This window comes from Scyliorhinus canicula, chromosome 3 (assembly GCF_902713615.1).
Source record: "Scyliorhinus canicula chromosome 3, sScyCan1.1, whole genome shotgun sequence".
NCBI classification, from domain to species: Eukaryota; Metazoa; Chordata; class Chondrichthyes; order Carcharhiniformes; family Scyliorhinidae; genus Scyliorhinus; species Scyliorhinus canicula.
In genome coordinates, this window is record NC_052148.1 from 204,504,352 (window position 1) to 204,530,713 (window position 26,362).

Sequence of the window (26,362 nt, forward strand, 5' to 3'; positions counted from 1 at the left end):
CCAACGGCTCGATTGCCAGGGCAAATAGTAGCGGGGACAGGGGGCACCCCTGCCTCGTCCCTCGATGCAGCCTAAAATACTCCGACCTCAGCCAGTTCGTGGATACACTTCCTACGGGGGCCTGATACAGTAGCTTGACCCACCCTATGACTCCCTCACCAAATCCAACACTTCCCACAGGTACTCCCATTCCACCCTGTCAAAGACTGACTTTCTCCACATCCTCTCTCCTTAGCCTCGTTAAAGGTTCTTAGCAGGAGTGGGCTCAGCAGCTCCGAGAATTTCTTATAGAATTCTACAGGAAAGCCGTCTGGACCCGGGGCCTTGCCCGACTGCATACTAGCCAGTCCTTTAACTATCTCCTCCAACTCAATCGGGGCCCCCAGTCCCTCCACCAGATCTTCGTCCACCCTTGGGAATCTCAATTGATCCATAAATTGCTTCATCCCTTCCCCTCCCCTCGGGGGTTCTGACTCGTACAGCTTCCCATAAAACTCCTTGAAGACTTGATTGATCTTCTCTGGGCCCAAGACCATGTTGCCTTCCTTATCCCTCACTCCCCGGGTCTCTCTGGCCGCCTCTCTCCTGCGAAGTTGGTGCGCCAGCATCCTGCTTGCTTTCTCCCCATACTCATAGACTGACCCTTTCACCTTCCTCAGCTGTGCCTCCGCCTTCCCAGTGGTCAGCAAATCGAACTTCGCCTGTAATCTCCGACGCTCCTTTAGCAGCACTTCCTCGGGGGTCTCCGCGTACTTCCTGTCTGCTTTAAGTAACGCTCCCACCAGCTTCTCCCTCTCCGCCGTTTCCCTCTTCTCTCTGTGGGACCTAATAGAAATTAACTCCCCTCTGATTACCGCCTTCATCGCCTCCCAAACCGTTGTTGCTGTTACCTCCCCTGTATCATTTATTGTCACATAGTTTTGGATGCTCCTCCTTATCCGCCCACACACCTCCTCATCCGCTAGCAATCCCACATCCAGTCTCCAGAGAGGGTGCTGCCCTCACTCCGCCCCCAGTCGCAGGTCCAGCCAGTGCGGGGCATGGTCTGAGATCGCAATGGCTGAATACTCAACCCCCTCCACCTTCGGGATTCACGCCCTGCTCAACACAAAAAAGTCAATCCGCGAGTAGACCTTATGGACGTGGGCGAAAAAGGAGAACTCTTTCGTCCTAGGCCGCGCGAATCTCTGTAGGTCCACGTCCCCCATCTGATCCATGAACTCCCACAGGGCCCTGGCCGCCGCCGGTCTCTTTCCCGACCTGGACTTAGACCGGTCCAATGCCGGATCCAGGACTGTGTTAAAGTCCCCCCCCCCCCATAATCAAATTATTTGACTCCAAGTCTGGGATTTTACCCAGCATGCGCCTCATGAATTCCACGAAATCTCAGTTCGGGGCATAGACGTTCACCAGCACAACCCGGGCCCCCTGCAGCTTCCCACTCACCATTATGTACCTGCCCCCCTTTGTCCGCCACAATACGCCCTGCCTCAAATGCCACCTGCTTACTAACCAGGAATGCCACCCCCCTGGTCTTCGAGTCTAGCCCCGAGTGGAACACCTGTCCCACCCATCCCCTCCTTAACCTTGTTTGGTCAGCGAGTTTTAAGTGCGTCTCCTGTAGCATGGCCACGTCCGCCTTAATCCCTTTAAATGCGAGAACACACGGAGCCTCTTGACCAGCCCGTTCAGGCCCCTCACATTCCACATGATCAGCCTGGACAGGGAGGGTTGACACCCCCCCCCCCCCACCCCCACCCGCCGACCAGCCACCTCCCTTTATTGGCCAGCGCCGTGCCCGTGCCCCCCCGCTCGCTCCAGCCCTCCCATCGGAGGCCCCCAAACCCGACTCTCCATCCGTCCCCAACAGTTGGCTCCCCGTCAGTCAGCAAAGCAGCGTCCCATCCCCCACCCCCCAGCCCCCCAATCCCAATCCCCCACGTGCCAAGCACCCGCCTAACACTGAATTCCCCCCCATTGCGCATCCGTAAGTCAGCTGACCCGTGCTGACCCCGGCCGCTCCCGCCTCTATCTCCAAACTCCATCGGGCCCCCAACTCCCCCTCCCCCATAGGGTAAGAGGGCAAGAGCAAACCAGATTCTTCCCGTGCGATGAAAAACACAACCCGGGCGTTACCCCGCCCCCTGAGCGAAACACAGAAAAAGAAAAATCCCCAGAAATAGAAAAGCAAACAACTTACATTCTCCTACCAATCTTACATCAGGCCAACAACCGGTTACACATCCCCGCCAGAGCATTTCACCCACGTGCAGCTGCCCCTTAGTTCAAGTCCAGCTTTTCTTGCTTAATGAATGTCCATGTCTCGTCCGGCATATCAAAGTAATGGTGCATGTCCTGGTACGTTACCCAAAGCCTCGCCGGATGCAGGAGCCCGAACTTCACCCCTTTGCTGTGTAGGACCGCCTTAGCCCGGTTGAATCCCGCACGCCTCCTAACCAGTTCAGCTCCCAAGTCCTGGTATATGCGAATCTCGCCATACTCCCACTTACTGCTCCGCTCCTTCTTTCCCCAACGCGGGATACACTCCCTGTCTGTGAAGCGATGGAACCTTATCGCCATTGCCTTCGATGGTTCATTCGCCCTCGGCTTCCTCGCGAGGACCCTATGCACCCTGTCCAGTTTCAAGGGCCGCGGGAAGGCCCCCGCGTCCATCAGCGTCCCCAGCATTGTAGTCACATACGTGCTCATGTCCGCACCCTCCGCACCTTCAGGGAGGCCCAGAATCCGCAGGTTGTGACTCCGAGACCTATACTCGAGGTCATCCAGTCTCTCCTGCTATCTCTTGTGTAGGGCCTCGTGCACCTCCACTCTGACCGCCAGGCCCAGGATCTCATCCTCATTATCAGATACCGTCTTCTCCACCTCTTTGATCGCCTTCTCCTGTACCTTCTGAGTCTCCACCATCTTTTCCATGGAGGCTTCATTGGGGCCAGCATCTCCGTCTTCAGCTCTGCGAAGCAGCTTTTCAAAAACTCTTGCTGCTCTCTCGATCACTGGGCCCACACTGCTTGGTCCCCGCCAGCTGCCATTTTGACCTCCCGGACCCGCTCTGCTCGCTTCCCCACAATCTCTCTTTTAATGGCCCCGCTCCTGGTTCCCTCCATGCAGCAGTGGGGGGGGGGGGGGGGGGGGGGGGGAACCTCTCCAGCATCCTTTGCCACGCCGGGAATCACCGCCAAAGTGCTGTTGCCACTCCGTTTAAAGGCCCAACACTCCGATCCCGGCGGGAGCTGCTGTGTGCGCGACCTATTCAGACATGGCCGCTGCCGGAAGTCCCTAGTACCCCCCCTTTCATTTGTTCCTGAAGAAGAGCCAGCCTTGGGCTTGGGGGCCAGACTGAGGATGCAGCTTTCATGATAATAATAATCTTTATAATCTCTATTAGTGTCACAAGTAGGCTTACATGAACACTGCAGTGAAGTTAATGTGAAAAGCCCCGAGTCGCCACATTACAGCATCTGTTCGGGTACCCTGGGGGAGAATTCAGAATGTCCAAATCACCTAACATCACGTCTTTCGGGATTTGTGGGAGGAAACCGGAGCACCCAGAGGAAACCCACACAGATACGGGGAGAACATGCAGATTCCGCGCAGACAGTGACTGGGAATCGAACCCGGATCCTAGCGCTGTGAAACAACAGTGCTAACCACTGTACTACCGTGCCACCCCAAGGCGGTGAAGCAGCGGGTGCCCATCTTCAGAAGTGTTGACACATTTTGACTCTTCACAAATGTTGCACGTCACGTGCGATGCTTTACCGTCTAGCACTGCGGCAGTTCTGTTCCACTTGATGAGCGACGCCTACGGCCCTCCAGACGCTGGCTGCAGCCGAGAGAAAATAAGCCCAGATTGAAAAAGAAGGTCTGGCGGTCGTGTTCCGCACAAAGCGGTTTCATCATTATGTCTATGGCTGCCATTTTGTTATCGTCACCAATCACAAGCCATTGCTAGGTCTCTTCCGTGAAGACAAGGCGATACCACCAATAGCGTCTGTGAACATCCCACGCTGGGCTTTGTTGTTGGCTGCTTATGGTTACTCTTTCCAGCACTGCCCACGGACCCAGATTGCTCATGCGGATGTGTTGAGCCGTCTTCCCCTGCGGATCGAACCTGCAAATTCCCCATTTGGCGGACCAAGTAAGCACTGTCCTGAATTTTGTGGACTCCTTGCCCATCACTGCCTCGTGTGTTCATGGCTGACACAAACTGACCTTGTACATGCCAAGGTGCACGATCTGGTGTTACATGTTGGGCAGCAGCGACAGCTACTAACAGAGTTGAAAGCTTTCTCCTCCAAATTGTTGGAGCTGACCGTGGAAGATGGTATATTCCTGTAGGTCTCGAGGGTTGTTGTCCCAACAAAGGGTCAGACAATTGTGTTGAAGGACCTTCACGGTGGACATCCCAGAGTGTCCAAAATGAAGATGCTGATGAGAAGCTGCATCTGGTGGCTGGGTTTGGGCACAGAGATGGAGACGCTGGCCCAACAGTGCTCCATCTGACAAGAGCACCAGAAACTCCCGCGGCAGCACTCCTACACCCTTGGGAGCAGCCAGACGCCGTTAGACTCGCATACATGCCGATTTTGCCAGTCCCTTCTTGTGTTTGATGTTCTCATCCTGGTAGATGCCCAGTCAAAGTGGTTATAGGTCCACAAAATGGTGTTAATCACTTCCCGCGCGACCATCCAGCGATTGCGCATTTCTTTTTCCAAGCACCAAATCCCGGAGGTACTTGTGACCGATAACAGGGCCTCTTCCACGAGCAAAGAATTTGTCGCTTTTGGGAAAAGCAACAGGATCGCCATGTCCTCACTGCCCCATACCATCCGCCATGGAATGGTTTGGCAGAGAGTGCCATGCAGACGGTTAAACAGGGACTCAAGAAGCAGACATCTGGCTCGATGGACACAAGACTAGCAAGGTTTTTATTCTTGTACAGGACCACGCCACATGCGGAAACTGGGGTAGCCCCCACTGAGATGTTAATGGGTCGTAGGCTTCGTACATGACTGAATTTGATTATAACGGGCATCAGTGCAAAGGTGTCGTAACCAAGATTTGCAAGGGCTTTGCCCAGTTTAACGTTGACCTCTTCGATGCTTGATACCTGACGACGCAGTGGTCGTTCGTAATGACAGTGCTCGCTGACTTTCTGGGATTGTCATCCGTCAAACGGGACCAGGCTCTTACCAACTTTGGATCCGGGGGCAACTCATGAGATGGCACCTGGATTGCACGGGAAGTGATTAACACCATTTTGTGGACCTCTAACCACTTTGAGTGGGCATCCACCAGGATGAGAACATCAAACGCAAGATGGAGCGCTCGTGGATGTTGCTCCCTCATGAAGTACCTCGGAAGAAACCTGTTCTGGGTCCTCCGAACCAGCCTGCTGTGACTCTTCTATTCTCTCTCAACGCCGACATGCCCAACGTTGTATCTTCCGGCTCCGAAATTGAGACACAGACCTCTGAGGTCTTGCAGCCAACTCCATAGTTCAGCTGCCTCTTGACAGTGGTCTGCCGCAAGGTTACTGCCACAGGCGATGTTCACCAGGAAGATATATGCTGACTGAACTGGCACATCAGCTCTATGATGACTTTCTGGAGCCAAAGAGACTCCGATATCCTCCACCTGCTCCTCCAGCAAGGTTCTCCGCCATCAGTTTGATACACTAGGTCCAGGTGGTAACAGATGGCACGCTGGATGATGGGTTGGCTTTTGGGATAATGGGTACCTGCTGATGCCCTGGTTGATGACGCCACTGTGGAGGCTGGAGACCAATGCGGAGACCCGGTACAATGAGGCCCATGCTGCCACCCAGACTGTCATTGAGCAGTGCATCAGACTGCTAGAAATGTGGTTCAGATGTCTCAACCACTCTGGTGGAGCACTGCAGTACACTCCCAGAGGGTCTCCCACTTTGTGGCGGTCTGTTTTGCTCTCCACAGCCTGGCACAGTAGTGGGGCGACATGCTGGAGGAGGAGGAGAGTCATACAGCCTCATCTGAGGAGGGGACCATACCAGAAGGGCCTGGAGGACGAGCTTGGGAAGGATCCGAGGGAGCAGTTGGAGGAAGGGAGACAGGCGGCGGGGAGAGTCCGGCATAACCCGTAGTTATGTAGGCTAAATTGCCCATAGTGTCTTAAAAAGTAAGGTTGGGGGGGGGGGGTTTGCTGGGTTACGGGTATAGGGTGGATACGGGGGTTTGAGTAGGGTGATCATGGCTCGGCACAACATCGAGGCCCGAAGGGCCTGTTCTGTGCTGTACTGTTCTATGTTCTATGTTCTATAACCGGAGGGTCAAGAAGGCCCTCATCCTCACCCACTTCACATAGGGCGGGCCTTTCTCACCCCCAATCACTCCTTCCCCCAATCCTTCCTTCCCCTTCCCCTCAATCTCCCAATCACCCACTCCCCCTATTGACCACTGAATGATAGGATTTTATTCTCAAATCTCAAAATTTCCTTTCCCCTCCTTCCCACCCATTTCCCTCCTCCCTGCCCCCCCCCCCCCCCCGCCCCACTTCCCGACTATCGCGTTCCTCCTCCCATGGTCTGGGTAACATCACTCCAGGGCGATGGGCCTGTGTTGGCACTGTCAGCGAATCACTATACAAGGCAGGAGAGTGATGATTACCCGCTGTGACGTTAGCTCTGGTGCTCCTCAGTTTATGCCTAAGAGACTGTTTTCTTTAGAGAAAAGAAAGCTGTGAGGAGATTGGCTAAAGTTATTCAAAATCCGAAAAAACCTGGACACAGTAGACAGGGAGAAACTGATCCCACCTGTGAAAGGATTGAGAATGAGAGGGCAAAGATTTAAAGTAATTAGTACAAGCATCAATAGTGAAGGAAATGAAAATCGCTTGTTGTCACAAGTAGGCTTCAAATGAAGTTACTGTGAAAAGCCCCTAGTCGCCACATTCCGGCGCCTGTTCGGGGAGGCTGGTACGGGAATTGAATCATGCTGCTGGCCTGCCTTGGTCTGCTTTCAAAGCCAGCAATTTACCCTGTGCTAAACCAGCCCCTCGATGTAAGGAAATCATTTTCATACAGCGAGTTGTTCGGGTCTGGAATGCACTGCCTGAAAATGTGGTGGAGGCAGGTTCAACTGAAGCTTTCAAAAGGGAATTATGCTGTGGAGATGCAGGCATTGGACTGGGGTGAGCACAGTAAGCAGTCTTACAGCACCAGGTTCAAGTCCAACAGGTTTCTTTGGAATCACTAGCTTTCGGAGCGCAGCTCCTTCATCAGGTGAGAGGGAATTAGACTGGTATCTAAAAAGGACGAATACTCAGGGTTACAGGGAGAAAGACCATGACAAAGACCTAGAACATGCAGTACAGAAGGAGGCCATTTGGCCCATCGAGTCTGCACTGACCCAGTTAAGCCCTCAGTTCCACCCTATCCCCGTAACGCAATAACTCCTCCTGACCTTTTTGGTCACTAAGGGCAATTTAGATAGATAGATAGAACAGTACAGCACAGAACAGGCCCTTCGGCCCTCGATGTTGTGCCGAGCAATGATCACCCTACTCAAACCCACGTATCCACCCTATACCCGTAACCCAACAACACCCCCCCCAACCTTACTTTTAAGGACACTACGGGCAATTTAGCATGGCCAATCCACCTAACCCGCACATCTTTGGACTGTGGGAGGAAACCGGAGCGCCCGGAGGAAACCCATGCACACATGAGGAGGACGTGCTGACTCCACACAGACAGTGACCCAGCCGGGAACCGAACCTGGGACCCTGGAGCTGTGAAGCATTTATGCTAACCACCATGCTACCGTGCTGCCCCAAATAAGGGCATGGCCAATCCACCTAACCTGCATGTATTTGGACTGTGGGAGGAAGCCAGAGCATCCGGAGGAAACCCACATAGACATGGGGAGAACGTGCAGACTCCGCACAGACAATGACCCGCACAGACAATCGAACCTGGGACCCTGGCGCTGTGAAACCACAGTGCTCGCCACTTTTGCTACCGTGCTGCCCAAACCTAGGTGAGTTGTTCAATCGGAGAGCGAGTGTGGACATGATGGGCCAATTGGCCACCTTCTGCAGCGAAACATTTGTATTTTTCTGTGAAAAACGACTGAATGAACAAGACATCATTCATGGTTAACTGTTAGATTAAATATTCAGTGTTGGTGCAGGTCTTCCCACAGTTTAATCAAGTGTTCAAACATTACAGATGAAACCTATGCAAAGAGGTAGTTTTTTTCTGCAACTTAAACAAAACATAAAATTGTAATAACTTTTAAACAACTATTAACAGAAATTCTTTGTCTAAACTGAAGCAATTGGTCGGATTTTCACTTTTACCACTTTAAGGGAATAGTCAATACCTTTGAAAGGGACCCATATCACTCCATTTTCTACTTCATATGGCATGTTGTTACGAGGATCATACAATCCACCATGGTAGTAAATTCCATTTAAATTAGCTGACAGACAACTATTGTACCACCAACCCCCTCCATAAAACTGTGCACAGTTCTCCTCCCATTTATCATTATCTCTGTCGTAAGTGCTAAATTTCATGTTTACATGGGAAGTATGTTCCCTATCCAATGATAGCCCTGTTATTAATGCATCCCCAGCATTCCCAACATAATTGGCAATATTTAGCACATAGCTTTCTGATTCGGAGCCCACAGTTACTGCATATTCAGCAAACACCTCATTCCCTGACCAGTCCTCTAGCTCGACACGAAGGACGCTTTCCTTCTGTGTGAGTAAATGGAGGATGTCATTTCCCAACCAGACATCTCCTCGGCCTTGATCGTCAATGCTACCAAACCCCCTCTTGTACTCATCCCAGGATCGGTTAAACTGAACCGATCCACCCATTCGCTGCTGAACTAAAACCCAACCACCCAGCCTAGTTCTCTGATCACAGTAAACCGTCACAACATTAGCAGAGCCAGCGGGTTTTATCTTGAATAAACCATCTTCGTCACCAAGCGCATGTTTTTGTATGATGTCATCACAATCTGAAAGAAGTATTTTAGAAATTATGTTAAATTAGAAATGCTGTAGAGAGTAGTTGAACAACTATTTAAGTTGCCCACAAGTTAGAACTAGTACAGAGTGGGCTGACTGTAAATGTCACAAAATGCTTTCCCCAGGAGGCCTCTTGGAAAGTAAAAATAAATCAAATTCACAACTCAGCATTTATGAAGATATATATCTTCCATCTTACTGGGCTACCAAAGGTGTCTATATTAATAACAATAATAATAATAATCTTTATTAGTGTCACAAGTAGGCTTACATTAACACTGCAATGACGTTACTGTGAAATGCCCCTAGTCGCCACATTCTGGCACCTGTTTGGGTACACTGAGGGAGAATTCAGAATGTCCAATTCACCTGACAAGCACGTCCTTCGGGACTTATGGGAGGAAACCGGAGCACCCGGTGGAAACCCACGCAGACATGGGGAGATTATGTCGACTTTGCACAGACAGTGACCCAAGCCGGGAATCGAACCTGGGTTCCTGGCGCTGTGAAGCAACAGTGCTAACCACTGTGCTACCGAATACGTTTTTAGATTACAAGCTATGCCTGCCAAACAAGTTACTGCTATCTAGCAGAAAGACCTAGTCATGGAACATTGTATAATCCCAACCAATTGATTTGACCTGCATAGTGGTTAGATATAGCACTTGGGACGAAAAGGATTAAAAGATATGGGGGTGGGGGGGGGGGGTGGATGATGGGATCAGGCTATTGAGTTGAAGATCAGCCACGATCATAACAAATGATGGAGCAGGTTTGAAGGACCAAATGACCTCTTCCTGCTCCTATTTTCTATATTGAGTCTACTTATTCTGAAAAAAAACATTTGTTTGATTTAAAGTATGCTTAAACATACCTTTCCCAATGTAGTCTTTAATCTTTTGTACTTTATCTGTGTTAAAGCTGCGAGCTTGTACATCCAGAAGCTCCTCTGCAATGCTCTCATTGAAGAACAAGTTTGGATCCAAAGTAGGTTGTGTGGTATGAGAGATTTCTGGAATCCCCTCAGAACCCTCTGCGTTAGTGAACTGGCGACCACTGCTAACATGAAACGATTCTGTGTGAGATGTTTTGCTCTTGGAAATTGTCACCTCTTTGGTTGAAGGGAAGTCATACTTCCTGTTGTCGATTGTAACAGAATCACCAAAATGTCCGAAATGTGAATCATTGGTGAAATCACCAAAACTGTCGGCCTCTGTATGAGTTGAATTGACAGAAGAGCCTTTACTTGCTTGCAGCAATGATATTTCCTTAAAGTCTATTTGTTCTGAATTGTGGAATAATGCATCGGGAAAAATATTTTGATTGGAAACCTGCTTGTCACTATCTTTGGCAAAAAGTTGTTTTCTGACAGTTTTGGAACCAGTTGTGGAGTGGTATATTTTTGTGCTATGAGAACTATATGCGGAAGTTGCTTTGACTGAATCTGTTGTGAAATGTGGCTCTTCAGTTCGACTATCCACACGAGCACGCATTAAGGATGTTTCTGCTTTCCTTACACTGTTGACTCCAGGGATGAAAGCCACGTCATCCCTCCCTGTGCTGTCGATTCCATCAGGAGTGAAGGACACAGCACCAAGCTTCATGCTAACTATCTGGGTGTCTACACCTTTGTCAGTGGATACAGTATTTGAAGTCATAGGAGTAGGAGTTAAGAATGATCCTTCATAATAGTCAGGAACTAGGTGTGAATTCACATGCAGGGCATCATTTTCTCGGGTAATCAACTGAGTGTGTACTTCTTCCCAGAACTTGGGATACTCATGATCAATATCAGATACAGATTTAGTGTCAGTTACTTCATCAGAATTCTTCACCAAACTCATTTTGAGTATATTTATTGGCTTCTTATAAACAATACTATCCAGTCTAATGTCTGTCAGTGATTGGAAGGATTTCTCCATTTGGGCATTACTTTCTTTGTTGATGTTATAAACGATTGTCTTGTTACAAGATCCTTTGCAAGATTGTATTATGATGTCGGTGTCAACCTGATAAGAAATAATATTATAATCAAACAACAACAGTCATTATCGGAGAAATTTGGTGATATTCTATTTCATGCTCTGCACACCACCAACCTTGCCCCACCGCCCCACTCACGCCCAACCCCACCACAGCCCCATGGTTTCCGGTCTGACCAGAAGTAAATGCCATATCAGATGCATTTTATAGGACCCTTGGTAGCTTTCAGGATGGTTATTAAAACTCTCCTTGCTCCACACTCTTCTCTTGATCTCTGAGCTCTTTGAAGGTCTGTAGTCCAGCAATCTGTGCCTGGCCAGCTGGTGTTTCTATTCCTCAACATCACGAGTTTAATTGAATGAAATCCAAATTTGAAAACGAGGTCAGGCCCTCACTGGCAATGCTGGGCACCCTCACCCATCCATTCTCTGCCCAAGACCATGAAAGGTAAAAAATCCAACCCATATATTTGGGTTTGTTGCACCTTCTTGATTTCTCTGCCTGAAAGTAGGTCTGAGGCAAAGCACCACAACCTCGACCTCCTTTGATAGGACAGGAAGCAGGTCCTGAATGTACACCAGTTAGAACACAAACCTATCCTCATGGTGTTGGCACCAAACTGATCCCCTACAGCAATCCCAAATGATCCAAACAGCCACCATCCTATCATGGTCTCCAGGCTAGTGTGGCAATATATACTTTTACATACATGTTGCAGTATAGAGACACGGATAGTGATGGTAGAGGCTCCAATTTTCTTTCCATCACATGGTTGACAGGAAATTACACCTGCTCTTACCGCCTTTCATTGGTGTGCGTTGGAAGAATTTATAAGTTGATGCTCAACCTGTTGGGCTGTGTTATGAGCTCACCTTCCTTAGCAATCAAATCCTGAATTGAGACTTGAACCCAGAGCTTCTCAACAAGCAGAACACACACACTCAAACATAATTTATCTCCTAATGAAGCACTCAGCACTATTTTTGACTTTAACCTCTTGTGTCTTTATTGACACTTATGTGGCAATATAAAGTTATATTGTGGAAATCCACTCCAGGAGTTGCACACATGATGGACAAGGATTTGAGAGGTGACAGCATATTCAAGGATTTGGGAGGGAAAGGGGAGTGAAGGGATGGGTTGACGATAAAGTGAAGAGGAAGGGGTGGGCTTTTTTTTAAAGAAGATGCAGGAGGTCGGATTGATTTCTCCCCGCATCCCCCCCCCCCCCCCCCCCCCCCCCCCCCCCCCCCCCCCCCCCCCCAGGAGCTAACACATGAAGAAATGTAATTGGAAATTGTTAGGAGGGATGTCAATGGCGAGGAATCTGAGGAAGTGGTTGGAGCTGGCATTGCATGTGATTAAGACCAATGGAGTAGAGGGGAGATAGCAAGGTTGAGAGGGTGACTGTGAATATAAGTAAAAGAGAATGACCAGCATAGTAATTCAAGCGAAAAACTGTTGACTTTTTAAAAAACTCATTGAAAACAGAAAAACAAAGAGTGGAAGTCTCCTGTTCCCCCAGCTATCTGTTTCTCGGCAGTGTACCATTCATTGGGGAGGGGATTCTCTAGTCCCACTGTTTGTCAATGCGGATTTCCCATTGAAGCCAACGCACGCTGCCGGGAAATCCATGGGCAGGGGTTTGTTGAGGGCAGGAACAGATGCTGGATTCTCTGATCCTGAGGCTAAGTGTTGATGCCGTCGTAAATGCCATCGCATTTTATGATGACGTCAACAGGCCCCCAGGAGCAGCGATCCTGTGCCCTACAGGGGGCCAGCACAGCACTGGAGCAACTCATGCAGCTCCAGCTGCCGAGACCGCCGTCAACTGGGCGCCACGGGTCTGTGCATGCGCGCTGTGGCCGGCGCAAATTCGCGCATGCGTGCTGCAACCGGCGCAAATTTGCACATGCGCGGTACAACCGGTGTGAACCCGCGCATGCGTGCGAGTTCCCTTCTCCGTGCCGGCCCCGAAGCATCATGGCGTAGAGCTACAGGGGCCCGGCGTGGAGTAAAAGAGGCCCCACCAGGATAAGCCGGCCCCGCCGATTGGTAGGCCCTGATCGCAGGCCAGGCCACGGTGGAGGCTGCACCCCGGTGTTGGACCCCCCTCCTCCCCACCAGGCTACCCCCCGCAGCATGGACGCCGAGAGCCACCGGGTAGGACCACATGTGAACGGCGCCAGCGGGACTCGGCCTCTCTCGGCAGCCACCTGGCCCATCCCGTGCAAAGAATCACGCCCCCCCGCTCTCCATCCCCCGGCGATTCTCCGACCCGGAACAGGGTCAGAGAATCCTGCCCCTCGAAACCCAACGGCCGGAGAATTCTGGCCCAAATCTCAAAAATGTTTTGGAATCTTAACACAAGCTGTTGGGAAATGAACATCAATTATGATTCCATTTCTGATAGTGGTAATAGCGGCCATGATTCAGGGACACTTCCCATCACCGCTGCAGCCAGTGAATGTCCTGCCAGTGTTACCATCATCCTGAGAGCAAATTAACAAGTGTAGCTGCCAACTTTAGAGAAGTCCTTTCTCTCCGAATATATTTCAAATAATAATCTCTAATAATAATGGGCACGATTCTTCGCTCCCCACACCGGGTGGGAGAATTGCCGGAGGGCCTCCCGGCAGATTTCACGCCCCCCTGGAGCCCCCCGCAGTTCTCCCCCCCCCCCCGGCTCGGAAGAATCGCCGCGTGAAATCGTGAAATCGCCGGTTTCACGACGGTGACAAACACACCTGGTTGCTGCCGTTGTGAAACGGGAGTGAGAACCCCGTTTGGGGCTTGTAGGTGGCCTAGCAAGGAAAGAGCACCATGACTGTGCTCGGGAGGGGACAAGCCCGCGATCGGTGCCCACCGATCGTCGGGCCGGCGTCCAAATCGGACGCACTATTTCCCCTCCGCCACCCCGCAAGATCAAGCCGCCACGTCTTGCGGGGCGGCTGAGGGGAAAGACGGCCACCGCGCATGTGCGGGTTTGTGCCGTCAGCGTCGTGACGTCAGCCGCGCATGCGCGGGTTGGAGCTGGCCAACCTGCGCATGCGCGGCTGGCGTCATTAGGCATGCCGGCCGCGTCATTCTTGGTGCGATGCCCCCTCAGCCGAGAGTTATGGAGCGCCGCTCCTCGCCCCGCCGGGAGGGGAGAATAGGGGGCGAGGAGCGGCCTCCGAGGCCGTCGCGGATCTCAGCCGGGTTCACGACGGCCCTCCCGATTTTTCCCGGGAGCGGAGAATTCCGCCCAATACTTATTGTCACAAGTAGGCTTACATTAACACTGTAATTAAGTTACTGTGAAAAGCCCCTAGTCGCCACATTCCGGCGCTTGTTCGGGCACACAGAGAGAGAATTCAGAATGCCCAAATTACATAATAAGCATGTCTTTCGGGACTTGTGGGAGGAAACCGGAGCACCCGGAGGAAACCCACGCAGACATGGGGAGAACGTGCAGACTCCGCACAGACAGTGACCCAAGCCGGGAATCGAACCTGGGACCCTGGAGCTGTGAAGCAACAGTGTTAATCACTGTGTTACCGTGCCGTAATGCTGCGAGGACATTTTGATATTCAGAAAAGTTAGAATATGGGGAGGATATTCAAACACATGTAAAGAAGATTAGAAAACTACAACTACAACCAAACAATTCTGCCAGATATTGCATTTATGACAAAAATGTAGTATTAATAATTTAAAATTCTCTAAATAAGACTCACAAACCTTCACATTTTCCAACCATCAGAAAAAAAATTGCAATTTAAAAATAGAGCTTCTTTACCTCCAGCCTTGCAATAACTTTGAATTGTTCTAATATGTTATTTTGCAGCAGTGATAATTTGAAACTTTGATCATTGGTTTTGTTCTGCAAGATGTTAAGTCTGGTATTTAGGTCATCCACCAGCTGATAGTAGGTGGCCCCAAATCCTAAAAATCATGAAAGAATTCCATTAGATATGGACAAAAAAAAAGTTTTTAGAGTTTCTTAATGTACATTTTGTAAAGGCACCAAAAATTGAAACTAAATGTTGGAGAAAGAATTGCATTTCTTTCAGCAAACTTGAATAGGGAGTGAATTTCAAGTTTTCTAAAAATCCTGATTTTGAGGTGGCACAGTGGCTAACACTACTGCTTCACAGCACCAGGGACCCAGGTTCAAGTCCAGCCTTGGGTCACTGTCTGTGTGGAGTTAGTATATTCTCCCCGTGTCTGCGTGGGTTTCCTCCGGGTGCTCCGGTTTCCTCCCACAGTCCAAAGATCTGCGTGTTAGGTGGATTGGCCACGCTAAATTACCCCTTAACATCCAGGGATATGCAGATTAGGTTATGGAGTTATGGGGATTGGACGGGGGAGTGTAAATGGGTGGAGTGATCATTCGAAGGATCGGTGCAGACTCCATGGGCCGAACAGCCTCCTTGTACCCCTTCAGGATTCTATATTCTGAAAACTTGAGTTAGTAATTCAATTTTAATATCTGTTGAAATAAAAGTTGAAACCTTCTTTCAGAATGATGAACACAGTAACCACTCACTTTCCATCGCATTCAGAGTTAGTTTGATCCGGTTGATCGCTTCAGTCACAATAAGATGAGTATTCTCAAACGCTGTGAAATAAGTCTCCAACTTCCGCCGAATCTCCTTGATACTGTCCTTATTTTGTCTACTCTCAGTCTCCACTAGTTCCTGCACTCTGCACCCAGATGGACATTTACGGCCCTATTAGATTAATACAGAAGTTTTAGTTACTTAATATATTTCATTTTGCACAAAAGAATGAGATGACAACTGTACCACCTACCCAGTCATCCTCTGCACAAATCGACCATTCCTTCTCTGAACATTGTTTCAACCTGGACCAGTCCCCACTTTCAACAGGCCGCGGACCATGAGGTGCCAGAATGGACTTGGACTGAATCTTCAAGTGCAAGAAACCAAAAGGGCATTGGTTTTACATAGACAATGCTAACACACAAACATCAAACTGGTGTTTTCTCTTGACTTTAGTGTGAAGATAGGATGCTGCCTTTTATAAAGGGTTTACTAAATCCACAATCTTGATGATACAGCATTTATGGAATGTTTCAGTACACATTGCGTAATAAAATATACAATATTCTTTCAAACATTTTTATAAATATTTATTTAGAAAATAAATATGTGTCTTCACTTTCAAAGGTGACAATAGGAGTTGCCAATATTATCGACATATGGTAATGTCGATACCATATGTATCTTCACCAAGAAGGTGGTAATCTCATGGAGCAGATCACCCGGCTGTTGTGGTATCACTGATTTCAAATATTTTAAAATATCGGAAACATGTGAATATAACATCCATCCCCTTACATAATTTAGATTGCGACCCTCTGAGAGATAACTTGAAGTTATACTGCTCGGCAGCCCATTGCCCACTATATGGAGCTAAGTGACCAAGACGTACCACCCAAACATCCAAAGAACATGATGTCTAATTTGTAACATCAGGAGACAGCAGGTGGGAGTACTCACCATCTCTTAACATTGATGTTCTGGGCAAGGTTCAGTCTGCCATCTTGGCTTTGTACCAGAGTGGCGTTATACTGAGTCCTTGTCTTGTACCCCAAACATCTTTATCCAATCTCGCCTGAGCTCCCATCTGTCCCTGCTTCACCTGCTCCACCCCCTCTTAAACAGGATAAAATCCATCACATTTCTCCCTCTCTGTAGCTCCGGAGAAGAGCCATATGGGACTCGAAACATTAACTCTGTTTCTCGCTCCACTGAAGCTGACAGAGCTGCTCAGTTTTTTGAGCATTTTCTATTTTTTAATCATACTGAATTTAGTGCAAAGTCAGATTATTATGACTTTTGGATTTTGTCTCTATAAGTGCATTTGATAATACTTTGGAACCTTACTTCCATGTTTCACTACCACTTTTGGATTAATATGCACCTAAAATTACTTTGTATGTGTGAAAGTTCGAGTCCATATGGCTCTTCTTCAAAACTGCAGAGAGGGACAAATGTAATAACTTAAATATTGACTACATATGGACTAATAATTGTTTTAGACACACCTCACTAGAGATTATGGTAATTATTTTAGATATGATAATAACCTTTCAACTGATTTTTTTCCATGAAGAATTATTACATTCAAATGACAGGAACTATTTTTCCTTCGAAGATTGATTCTCAAATGCTCCAAATCCCTGTCATGTAGAAATTCCCAGTCACAGTATCACTAGATTCACAAGGACCAATCTGCAAAGGAATATGCACAGCACCTCATTTTACCTCATTAAATTTACCTAATTCTTTACAGATTCATTATTAATGTTATAGGAAAAAGAGGATTTCTGAAGATTAATGGGATTTGATTTATATCCTACTCTTGCAGCTGTTCATAACTCCTTTGTAACTTTATTATACAGGAGTTATTAAGTTGGCCTACTCTCAGGATATAAATCAGTGCCCACGGGTCTTCACAATGTATCCTCTGTGTACGACTTATTCATAAGGAAAACTTACCCAGTCAACTAACATGAAGCATACAAACAACTCAAAGGCCTGTCCAGCTCTCATCTTTCTAGCTCTGCAGCAAAGCTTTGAGGTAATGTCACTTCTCACTCCCTTCTATCAAATTTCAAACCTACAAAATAAGAATCAGTCAGTGTTAGTGGGAAACCTACTTACCCATTACTGTGGCGACCCTGTTGATCATTTACCATCCAGGTCTTGCTGAAATTCTTGGATTTTACTGATACGTTGTTGACACATCAAAGGTCAATAGCTTCTAAAGTCTACAAAACCTTTGTGCAAATACAACATGGAATTCATGTAGTGGTTCCACAGGGATGTTTTTAATTCGGATGGTTCCAAAAAGAGAGACGTAAACAAATGAAAATGGGCACCTTTGATAATCTTATGTTCTTTATTTCTGTGCTAGCTATCAACTTTGGTTCAGTGGTAGCATTCATTCTTTTGAGTTAGATGGTCCTATGTTCAGAGCCCAGAGACCTGGTGCAATGATTCGGACGATACCTTAGATTGATGTTCTTTCTGGTCTCGCGAGTAGATGTAAACAATCCTATAACTATAATGCCATTTGAAGAAGGGCAGAGAAGTTGCCCTGGCCAATATTTGACAATTAGCTAACAACATTCTAATAGGGTATCTGGTCATTTATCTTATTAATGTTTTTGGGACCTTGTTGAGCATAAGTTGGTAGCATATGTTTCCCTATATTACAATAGTGACTATGCTTCAAATGTACTTCCTTGTCTATGAAAAGCTTTACTAATAATCATAATCTTTATTGTCACAGGTAGGTTTACATTAACACTGCAATGAAGTTACTGTGAAAATCCCCTGGTAGCCACATTCCGGCGCCTGTTTGGGTACACAGAGGGACAATTCAGAATGTCTAATTCACCTAACAAGGACATCTTTCGGGACTTGCGGGAGGAAACCGGAGAACCCGGAGGAAACCACACAGACACGGGGAGAGAGTGCAGACTCCGCAAAGACAGTGACCCAAACCGGGAATCGAACCTGGGACCCTGGCGCTCTGACCCTGGCTAACCACTATTCTACCGTGCTGCCCAGATTTGCCCTTCCCTCATTTGGAACTATATTGCTATTCCTACACTGTCCCTGGCTGAAAAAGCTACAACCTCCTTCCTTACAGCTCTGTGGATTTATCTATACCACAGAGACTACAAACATCCAAGAAAGTGACAGCTCAGCATCACTTTCTTGAGCCAAGGAGCCCAGGTCGCATCAGCAGTGTTAGGGTGCCAGCCTGCCACCCGGGGGCTTCCAATCACCTGAGCGACCCCCTCCTCCAGATACCATTCTGCACTGAACATAGAACATAGAACATAGAACACTACAGCGCAGTACGGGCCCTTCGGCCCTCGATGTTGCGCCGACCTGTGAAACCATCTGAAGCCTATCTGACCTACACTATTCCATTTTCATCCATATGTCTATCCAGTGACCACTTAAATGCCCTTAAAGTTGGCGAGTCTACTACTGTTGCAGGCAGGGCGTTCCACACCCCTACTACTCTCTGAGTAAAGAAACTGCCTCTGACATCTGTCCTATATCTCTCACCCCTCAATTTAAAGCTATGTCCCCTCGTGTTGGTCATCACCATCCGAGGAAAAAGACTCTCACTGTCCACCCTATCTAACCCTCTGACTATCTTATATGTCTCTATTAAGTCACCTCTCAGCCTTCTCCTCTCTAACGAAAACAACCTCAATTCCCTGAGCCTTTCCTCGTAAGACCTTCCCTCCATACCAGGCAACATCCTAGTAAATCTCCTCTGAACCCTTTCCAAAGCTTCCACATCCTTCCTATAATGTGGTGACCAGAACTGCACGCAGTACTCCAGGTGTGGCCGCACCAGAGTTATGTACAGCTGCAGCATGACCCTGTGGTTCCGAAACTCAATCCCCCTGCTTATAAAGGCTAGCACACCATATGCCTTCTTAACAGCCCTATTAACCTGGGTGGCAACTTTCAAGGATTTATGTACCTGGATGCCGAGATCTCTCTGTTCATCTACACTACCAAGAATCTTGCCATTAGCCCAGTACTCTGCATTCCTGTTACTCCTTCCAAAGTGAACCACCTCACACTTTTCCGCATTAAACTCCATCTGCCACCTCTCAACCCAGCTCTGCAGCTTATCTATGTCCCTCTGTATCCTATAACATCCTTCAGCACTATCCACAACTCCACCGACCTTCGTGTCATCTGCAAATTTACTAACCCATCCTTCTACACCCTCTTCCAGGTCATTTATAAAAATGACAAACAGCAGTGGCCCCAAAACAGATCCTTGCGGTACACCACTAGTAACTGAACTCCAGGATGAACATTTGCCATCAACCACCACCCTCTGTCTTCTTTCAGCTAGCCAATTACTGATCCAAACCGCTAAATCACCTTCAATTCCATACTTCCTTATTTTCTGCAATAGCCTACCGTGGGGAACCTTATCAAACGCCTTACTGAAATCCATATACACCACATCAACAGCTTTACCCTGATCCACCTGTTTGGTCACCTTCTCAAAAAACTCAATAAGGTTTGTGAGACATGACCTACCCTTCACAAAACCGTGTTGAGTATCGCTAATCAACTTGTTCTTTTCAAGATGATTATAAACCCTATCTCTTATAACCTTTTCCAACATTTTACCCACAACCGAAGTAAGGCTCACAGGTCTATAATTACCAGGGTTGTCTCTACTCCCCTTCTTGAACAAGGGGACAACATTTGCTATCCTCCAGTCTTCCGGCACTATTCCTGTCGACAAAGACGACATAAATATCAAGGACAAAGGCTCTGCAATCTCCTCCCTGGCTTCCCAGAGAATCCTAGGATAAATCCCATCTGGCCCAGGGGACTTATCTATTTTGACATTTTCTAAAATTGCTAACACCTCCTCCTTTTGAACCTCAATTCCATCTAGCCTGGTCGACTGAACCTGAGTGTTCTCCTCGACAACATTGCCTTTCTCCAGTGTAAACACTGACGAAAAATATCCATTTAATGCTTCCCCTATCTCCTCTGATTCCACACACAACTTTCCACTACTATCCTTGATTGGCCCTAATCTTACTCGAGTCATTCTTTTGTTCCTGATATACCTATAGAAAGCCTTAGGGTTTTCCTTGATCCTATCCGCCAACGACTTTTCGTGTCCTCTCCTCGCTCTTCTTAACTCTCCCTTTAGGTCCTTCCTGGCTAACTTGTAACTCTCAAGTGCCCTAACTGAGCCTTCATGTCTCATCCTAACATAAGCCTTCTTCTTCCTCTTGACAAGTGCTTCAACTTCCTTAGTAAACCACGGCTCCCTTGCTCGACAACTTCCTCCCTGCCTGACAGGTACATACTTATCAAGGACACGCAGTAGCTGTTCCTTGAAAAAGCTCCACATTTCGATTGTACCCATCCCCTGCAGTTTCCTTCCCCATCCTATACCTCCTAAATCTTGCCGAATAGCATCATAATTGCCTTTCCCCCAGCTATAATTCTTGCCTTGCGGTATATACCTATCCCTGCCCATTGCTAAAGTAAACATAACCGAGTTGTGATCACTATCACCAAAGTGCTCACCTACATCTAAATCTAACACCTGGCCGGGTTCATTACCCAGTACCAAATCCAATGTGGCCTCGCCCCTTGTTGGACTGTCTACATACTGTGTCAGAAAACCCTCCTGCACACACTGCACAAAAACTGACCCATCTATAGTACTCGAACTATAGTATTTCCAGTCAATATTTGGAAAGTTAAAGTCCCCCATAACAACTACCCTGTTACTCTCGCTCCTGTCAAGAATCATCTTTGCAATCCTTTCCTCGACATCTCTGGGACTATTCGGAGGTCTATAGACAACTCCCAACAGGGTGACCTCTCCTCTACTGTTCCTAACCTCGGCCCATACTGCCTCAGTAGACGAGTCCTCAAGCGTCCTTTCTACCGCCGTAATACTTTCCTTGATTAACAATGCCACACCCCCCCCTCTTTTACCATCTTCTCTGTTCTTACAGAAACATCTAAATCCTGGAACCTGCAACAACCATTCCTGTCCCTGCTCTACCCATGTCTCCGAAATCGCCACAACATCGAGATCCCAGGTACCAACCCATGCTGCAAGCTCACCCACCTTATTCCGGATGCTCCTGGCGTTGAAGTAGACACACTTCAAACCAGCGTCCTGCTTGCCGGTGCCCTCTTTCAAACTTTTAACCCTATCCCTGACCTCACTACTCTCAACATCCTGTACACTGGGACTACAATTTAGGTTCCCATCCCCCTGCTGAATTAGTTTAAACCCCCCCGAAGAGCACTAGCAAATCTCCCCCCCAGGATATTGGTACCCCTCTGGTTCAGGTGAAGACCATCCTGTTTGTAGAGGTCCCACCTACCCCAGAATGAGCCCCAATTATCCAGGAAACCAAAACCCTCCCTCCTGCACCATCCCTGTAGCCACGTGTTCAACTCCTCTCTCTCCTTATTTCTCACTTCGCTAGCACGTGGCACGGGTAACAACCCAGAGATAACAACTCTGTTTGTTCTAGCTCTCAGCTTCCACCCTAGCTCCCTGAATTTCTGTCTCAAATCCCCATCTCTCTTCCTACCTATGTCGTTGGTACCTATGTGGACCACGACTTGGGGCTGCTCCCCCTCCCCCTTAAGGATCCCAAAAACACGATCAGAGACATCACGAACCCTGGCACCTGGGAGGCAACATACCAACGAACAGCGCCCGAGTCGAGTGGGGTCTCCTCAGTGAGTTCGGTAGATTCCGGGTGGCTGCTCGATCCAGTGAAGGCAGGGGTAAGTCAGCTTCTGAGCCAGCTTCATTCTGTGAGACTGGATCCTGCTCACTGTGGACCCAGAAAAGACCTCTGACGGAGTCGACTGGAAGTACCTCATAGAGGAACTAGAGTGGTTTAAGCTTGGTTCAGGGTTCACCACCTGGGTAAAACTTCTGAACAACGTTCCCATGGTGTGTGGACTAACACCACCAGCTCTAAATGCTCCAGCAGCACAGAGGCACATGGTAATGATGCCTGCTGTACCCACTTCTGTTTGCCCTAACAATTGAGCCACTGGCGACGTTCCTCAGAACTGCAAAAGGCTGGAAAGGTATTGAGAAGGGGGACAAGGAGAATAGAGTCTCCCTCTATACGGATGACCTGCTCCTCTTCATCTCAGACCCCTAAACCAATATGGATGCGACCATGAAGCTCTTAAAGGAGTTTGGAGCCTTTTTTGGGATACAAACTCAACCTGAGCAAGCGTGAAGTTTTCCCGGTGAACCCCCAAGGGAGAGGGACAGAGCTGGAGGGACTACCGTTCAAACAAGCCAAAACAAATTCTGCTACCTGGGGATCCAAATCACCCATGTCTGAACACAGATCTACAAATGGAACCTGACGAGCCTGGTGGAGGAAGTAAAAAAGTACCTTTTTTAAAAAAAGGCCCAATCCCACTCTTGCCAGGCAGGGAGAGTGCAGACAATCAAAATGAACTGCCCAGGTTTCTCTTTCTGTTCTGATCCCTTCCAATCTACATTCCCAAGGCTTTCTTCAACCCAGTATACAAATTAATCAAGGCACTTGTTAGAGGGAGAAGGTGGTGGGGGGGGGGGGGGGGGGGGGGGGGGGGGGAGAACCCGAGGCTTCCACAAAGTAAAAGAAGTAAGTGAGGCCTGGCCCTCCCAAAGCTATAGTTCCACCACTGGCGGGACACAGCAGAAAGAGTGAGGGGATGGGTGAAGGAACCGGGAGTGAATGGGTGAGCATGGAGGTTCCTGCAGAGGAACGTCCCTCCGAGCACTAGTCAGAGCCGTACTCCCATCCCCCCCCCCCCCCCCCCCCCCCCCCCCCCCCCCCCAAACACTCAAAATCTCAGTGGTAGTAGCCACGTTCCAAACGTGGTATCAGATGAGCAACACTTTGGCCAAACCGAAATGTCCACTATGGCCCCCAACTGTAACAACCACAGATTTACGCCTGCAACAATGGACACCACTTTCAGAAGGTGGAGACAGGACAAGAGGACACTGATTGTTAGGGACATGCACACAGTCAACAGATTAGCAACTCTGGGAGAACTCACGGAGAGGTTCCAACTACCTAAAGGGAATAAAATATACAGGTCAAGAATGTCCTCCGTGGGGAAACGACAACATACCCCCAGACACCAGGACACTAGCTGAGGAAATGCTGGACGCAGGCGACCCATGGAAGGGGAACTGTGGGGACCTGTTGGAGGAGTTATGCAAGCTTCCCTTTTTATATAGTGGAGTTACATTAGCTACTCTCCAATCTGCAGGAACTGTTCCACAGTATTCAGAATCCTAGAAAATGACCACCAATGTATCCACGATTTCAAGAGCCACCTCCTTCAGTATCCGGGGATATAGATTATCAGGCCCTGGGGATTAATTAGCCTTCAATCCCATCAATTTCCCTAGCACCATTTCTCTACTAATATTGATCACCTTCAGTTCTTCCTTCTCATTAAACCCTGCTTCCCCAACACCTCTGGTATCTGATTTATGTCCTCATTTGTGAAGACATAACCAAAGTATATATTTAGTTGCTCAACCATTTCTTTGTCCCCTATTATACATCCCCCTGTTTCTGGCTGTAAGGGACCTACATTTGTCTTCACCAATCTTTTTCCCTTCACGTACCTATGGAAACTTTTACAGTCAGTTTGTATGTTCCCTACAAGCTTACTTCCGTACTCTATTTTTCTTCTTAATCAATCCTTTGGTCTGTCTTTGCTGAATTCTAAACATCTCCAATCCTCAGACCTATCATTTTTTTGGGCCAATTTATATGCTACTTCCTTGGATCGAATACTATCCTTAATTTCCCTTGTATGTCATGGATTGACCACCTTTCGTGTTTTACTTTTCTGCCAGACAGGAATAAACAATTGATGCAGTTCCTCCATGCGTTCCTTGAATATTTGCCATTGCCTATCCACTGTCATCCCTTTAAGTAATTCTCCCCAATCTATCATAGCCAACTCACATCATATCCTCCTAGTTCCCTTTATTAAGATTCAGGACCCTAGTCTCAGAATCAACCACTTCACTCTCCATTTTGATGAAAAATTCAATCATATCATGGTCAAGATGGTGGTTAGATTTCGGGTATGTGGCTGCCTCACATGCCATAGGGTCATTGGTATTCATTATGGGCTCACTTGGAAATCAGATGCCGACTTTGCCTTGGCGACTGCCCACTCTCCGACCCCACTGACCAGGTCCAACACCCTCTGCACTGCGACGGTGAGGAGCCACAAGTCCGGCATTCCACCTCCAGTCTTATCTCACTCCCAGCGGTTCTGGGCCGTCTTCCCCTGGGAGGGACAAATAACCCACAGTGTGGGACACTCAGACACGGGCAGCACAGGGGTCTGTGGCTGGTGGCCTGTATGTTCAGGGCACCGGGCCATGGCGGACAGCATGTGTGTTCGCAGGTAATACAGGATGGGGGTACGCGTACTGCCAGTGGGTGGGGTTCAGTCACCCTCTAGGTGGGGGGGGGGGGGAATGATTACAGATGTGTGTGACAGGGGCACTAAGGTGGTAACTCACCCTGGCCACCTTGAGAAGGTCATGCAGCTTCTTCTTGCACTGCTGGCCGGTCCTGGCAGTGGGGCCATGGTGCTCACGGCATCTGCCACCTACGCCCAGGCCCAGTTGACATTCATGGGTGGCAGCCTCCTTACCACCCCGGGGAACAGGGTGTCCGCCTCTCCTCTACATCATCCAACAGTGTCTCGAGCTCAGCATCAGCGAACCTCGGTGCCACTCTTTGGGGTGGCATCTTCTTGCCTGGACTGAGGGTGTGTGGGGAGTGGAGTGTTTTTATGCAACTGCAACTTGTCAGGCTCTCAAGTGCCAATCCTGACCTCGGCAAATCATACGCCAACATTCATTGGAATTGCACTAGTTCCACATGGCACCGGTGTTAGCCCCTAAGGATGTCCTGAATCACTCCGGGACCAGCGCCACTTTCGGGGCAATAGAACTCACGCAATTCAGTCACGGCGTCAGCACTTAGTCTCTGAAATGGAGAATCAGGCCCAGAGGATTTTTACTTGTACAAGGGGATTCGCTTGTGTTAATTTCTCATCATAAGCCACAAAATTTAGTTCAAAGTTCCATTGTGTTACCTGCCAAGTGGCTTTCTGTCTTGTGAGGAATAATATGACACAAGGTAAAAATAAACAATGGTGCCTGAAACTTCTGATCAGGATCTGAACCCCGGGGGTAAATGGTAATGTGGAACTCGACACAAACAGATCAGCCATGATCTTATTGAGTGCTGGAGAAGACCAGAGGGGCTGAATCCCCATGTATGTTTGCATGTTTCGTATGCTCCACCAAATCCCGGGTTGCAGCATAAGCCTCATTGTACTTTCTTTCAGCAGGGGCTAAAGGATGCCGTGATGGCATAATCAGCCATGTCCTTTGTGGGTAACCCCTTACTCCAAGGAACCAACCTTTCAACCTGTGTTGTCTCTGGAAGATGTCAAGGATCTGAGACCTGCTGAGGATGTATTAGTCATGGACATTCCTGGGGCATATTGCACAAATCTGTATGGTACATTTGTTATGGTCAGAGAGCAGCTCAACATTGAGGGATGGAAGCCTTTGTGCATCACTACATGCTTGATTCCAGGGAGATTTAAGAGCCACGTGAGTGCAGTCGATGGCACTCTGCACCTGTGGGAATACAGATAGTGCTGCAAATCTCAGCGCTCTTGCTTCCTGGCTCTCCAGATCTCTGTCAAAGTTGGCAAAGTTGTGT

At 48.4% G+C, this 26,362-nt stretch overlaps 1 protein-coding gene across 2 annotated transcripts; it reads right to left on the reverse strand.

Annotated features, from left to right (window-relative positions):
* Positions 1-8,164: 8,164 nt before the first annotated feature.
* Positions 8,165-17,739, reverse strand: fga (fibrinogen alpha chain). 2 transcript variants are annotated; one of them, XM_038792042.1, is made up of 6 exons: positions 17,697-17,739; positions 15,820-15,936; positions 15,554-15,737; positions 14,804-14,949; positions 9,914-11,048; positions 8,165-9,029 (listed from the first exon to the last, which is right to left on the reverse strand). In XM_038792042.1, the coding sequence occupies exons 3-6, from the start codon at positions 15,558-15,560 to the stop codon at positions 8,323-8,325; spliced, it is 1,995 nt and encodes a 664-aa protein (XP_038647970.1). In that variant the 5' UTR covers positions 15,561-15,737; positions 15,820-15,936; positions 17,697-17,739; the 3' UTR covers positions 8,165-8,322. The 2 variants fall into 2 exon arrangements, with proteins under 2 accessions (XP_038647970.1, XP_038647969.1); XM_038792041.1 differs by lacking the exon at positions 17,697-17,739 and adding an exon at positions 17,532-17,683.
* Between the last annotated feature and the right edge of the window lie 8,623 nt (positions 17,740-26,362).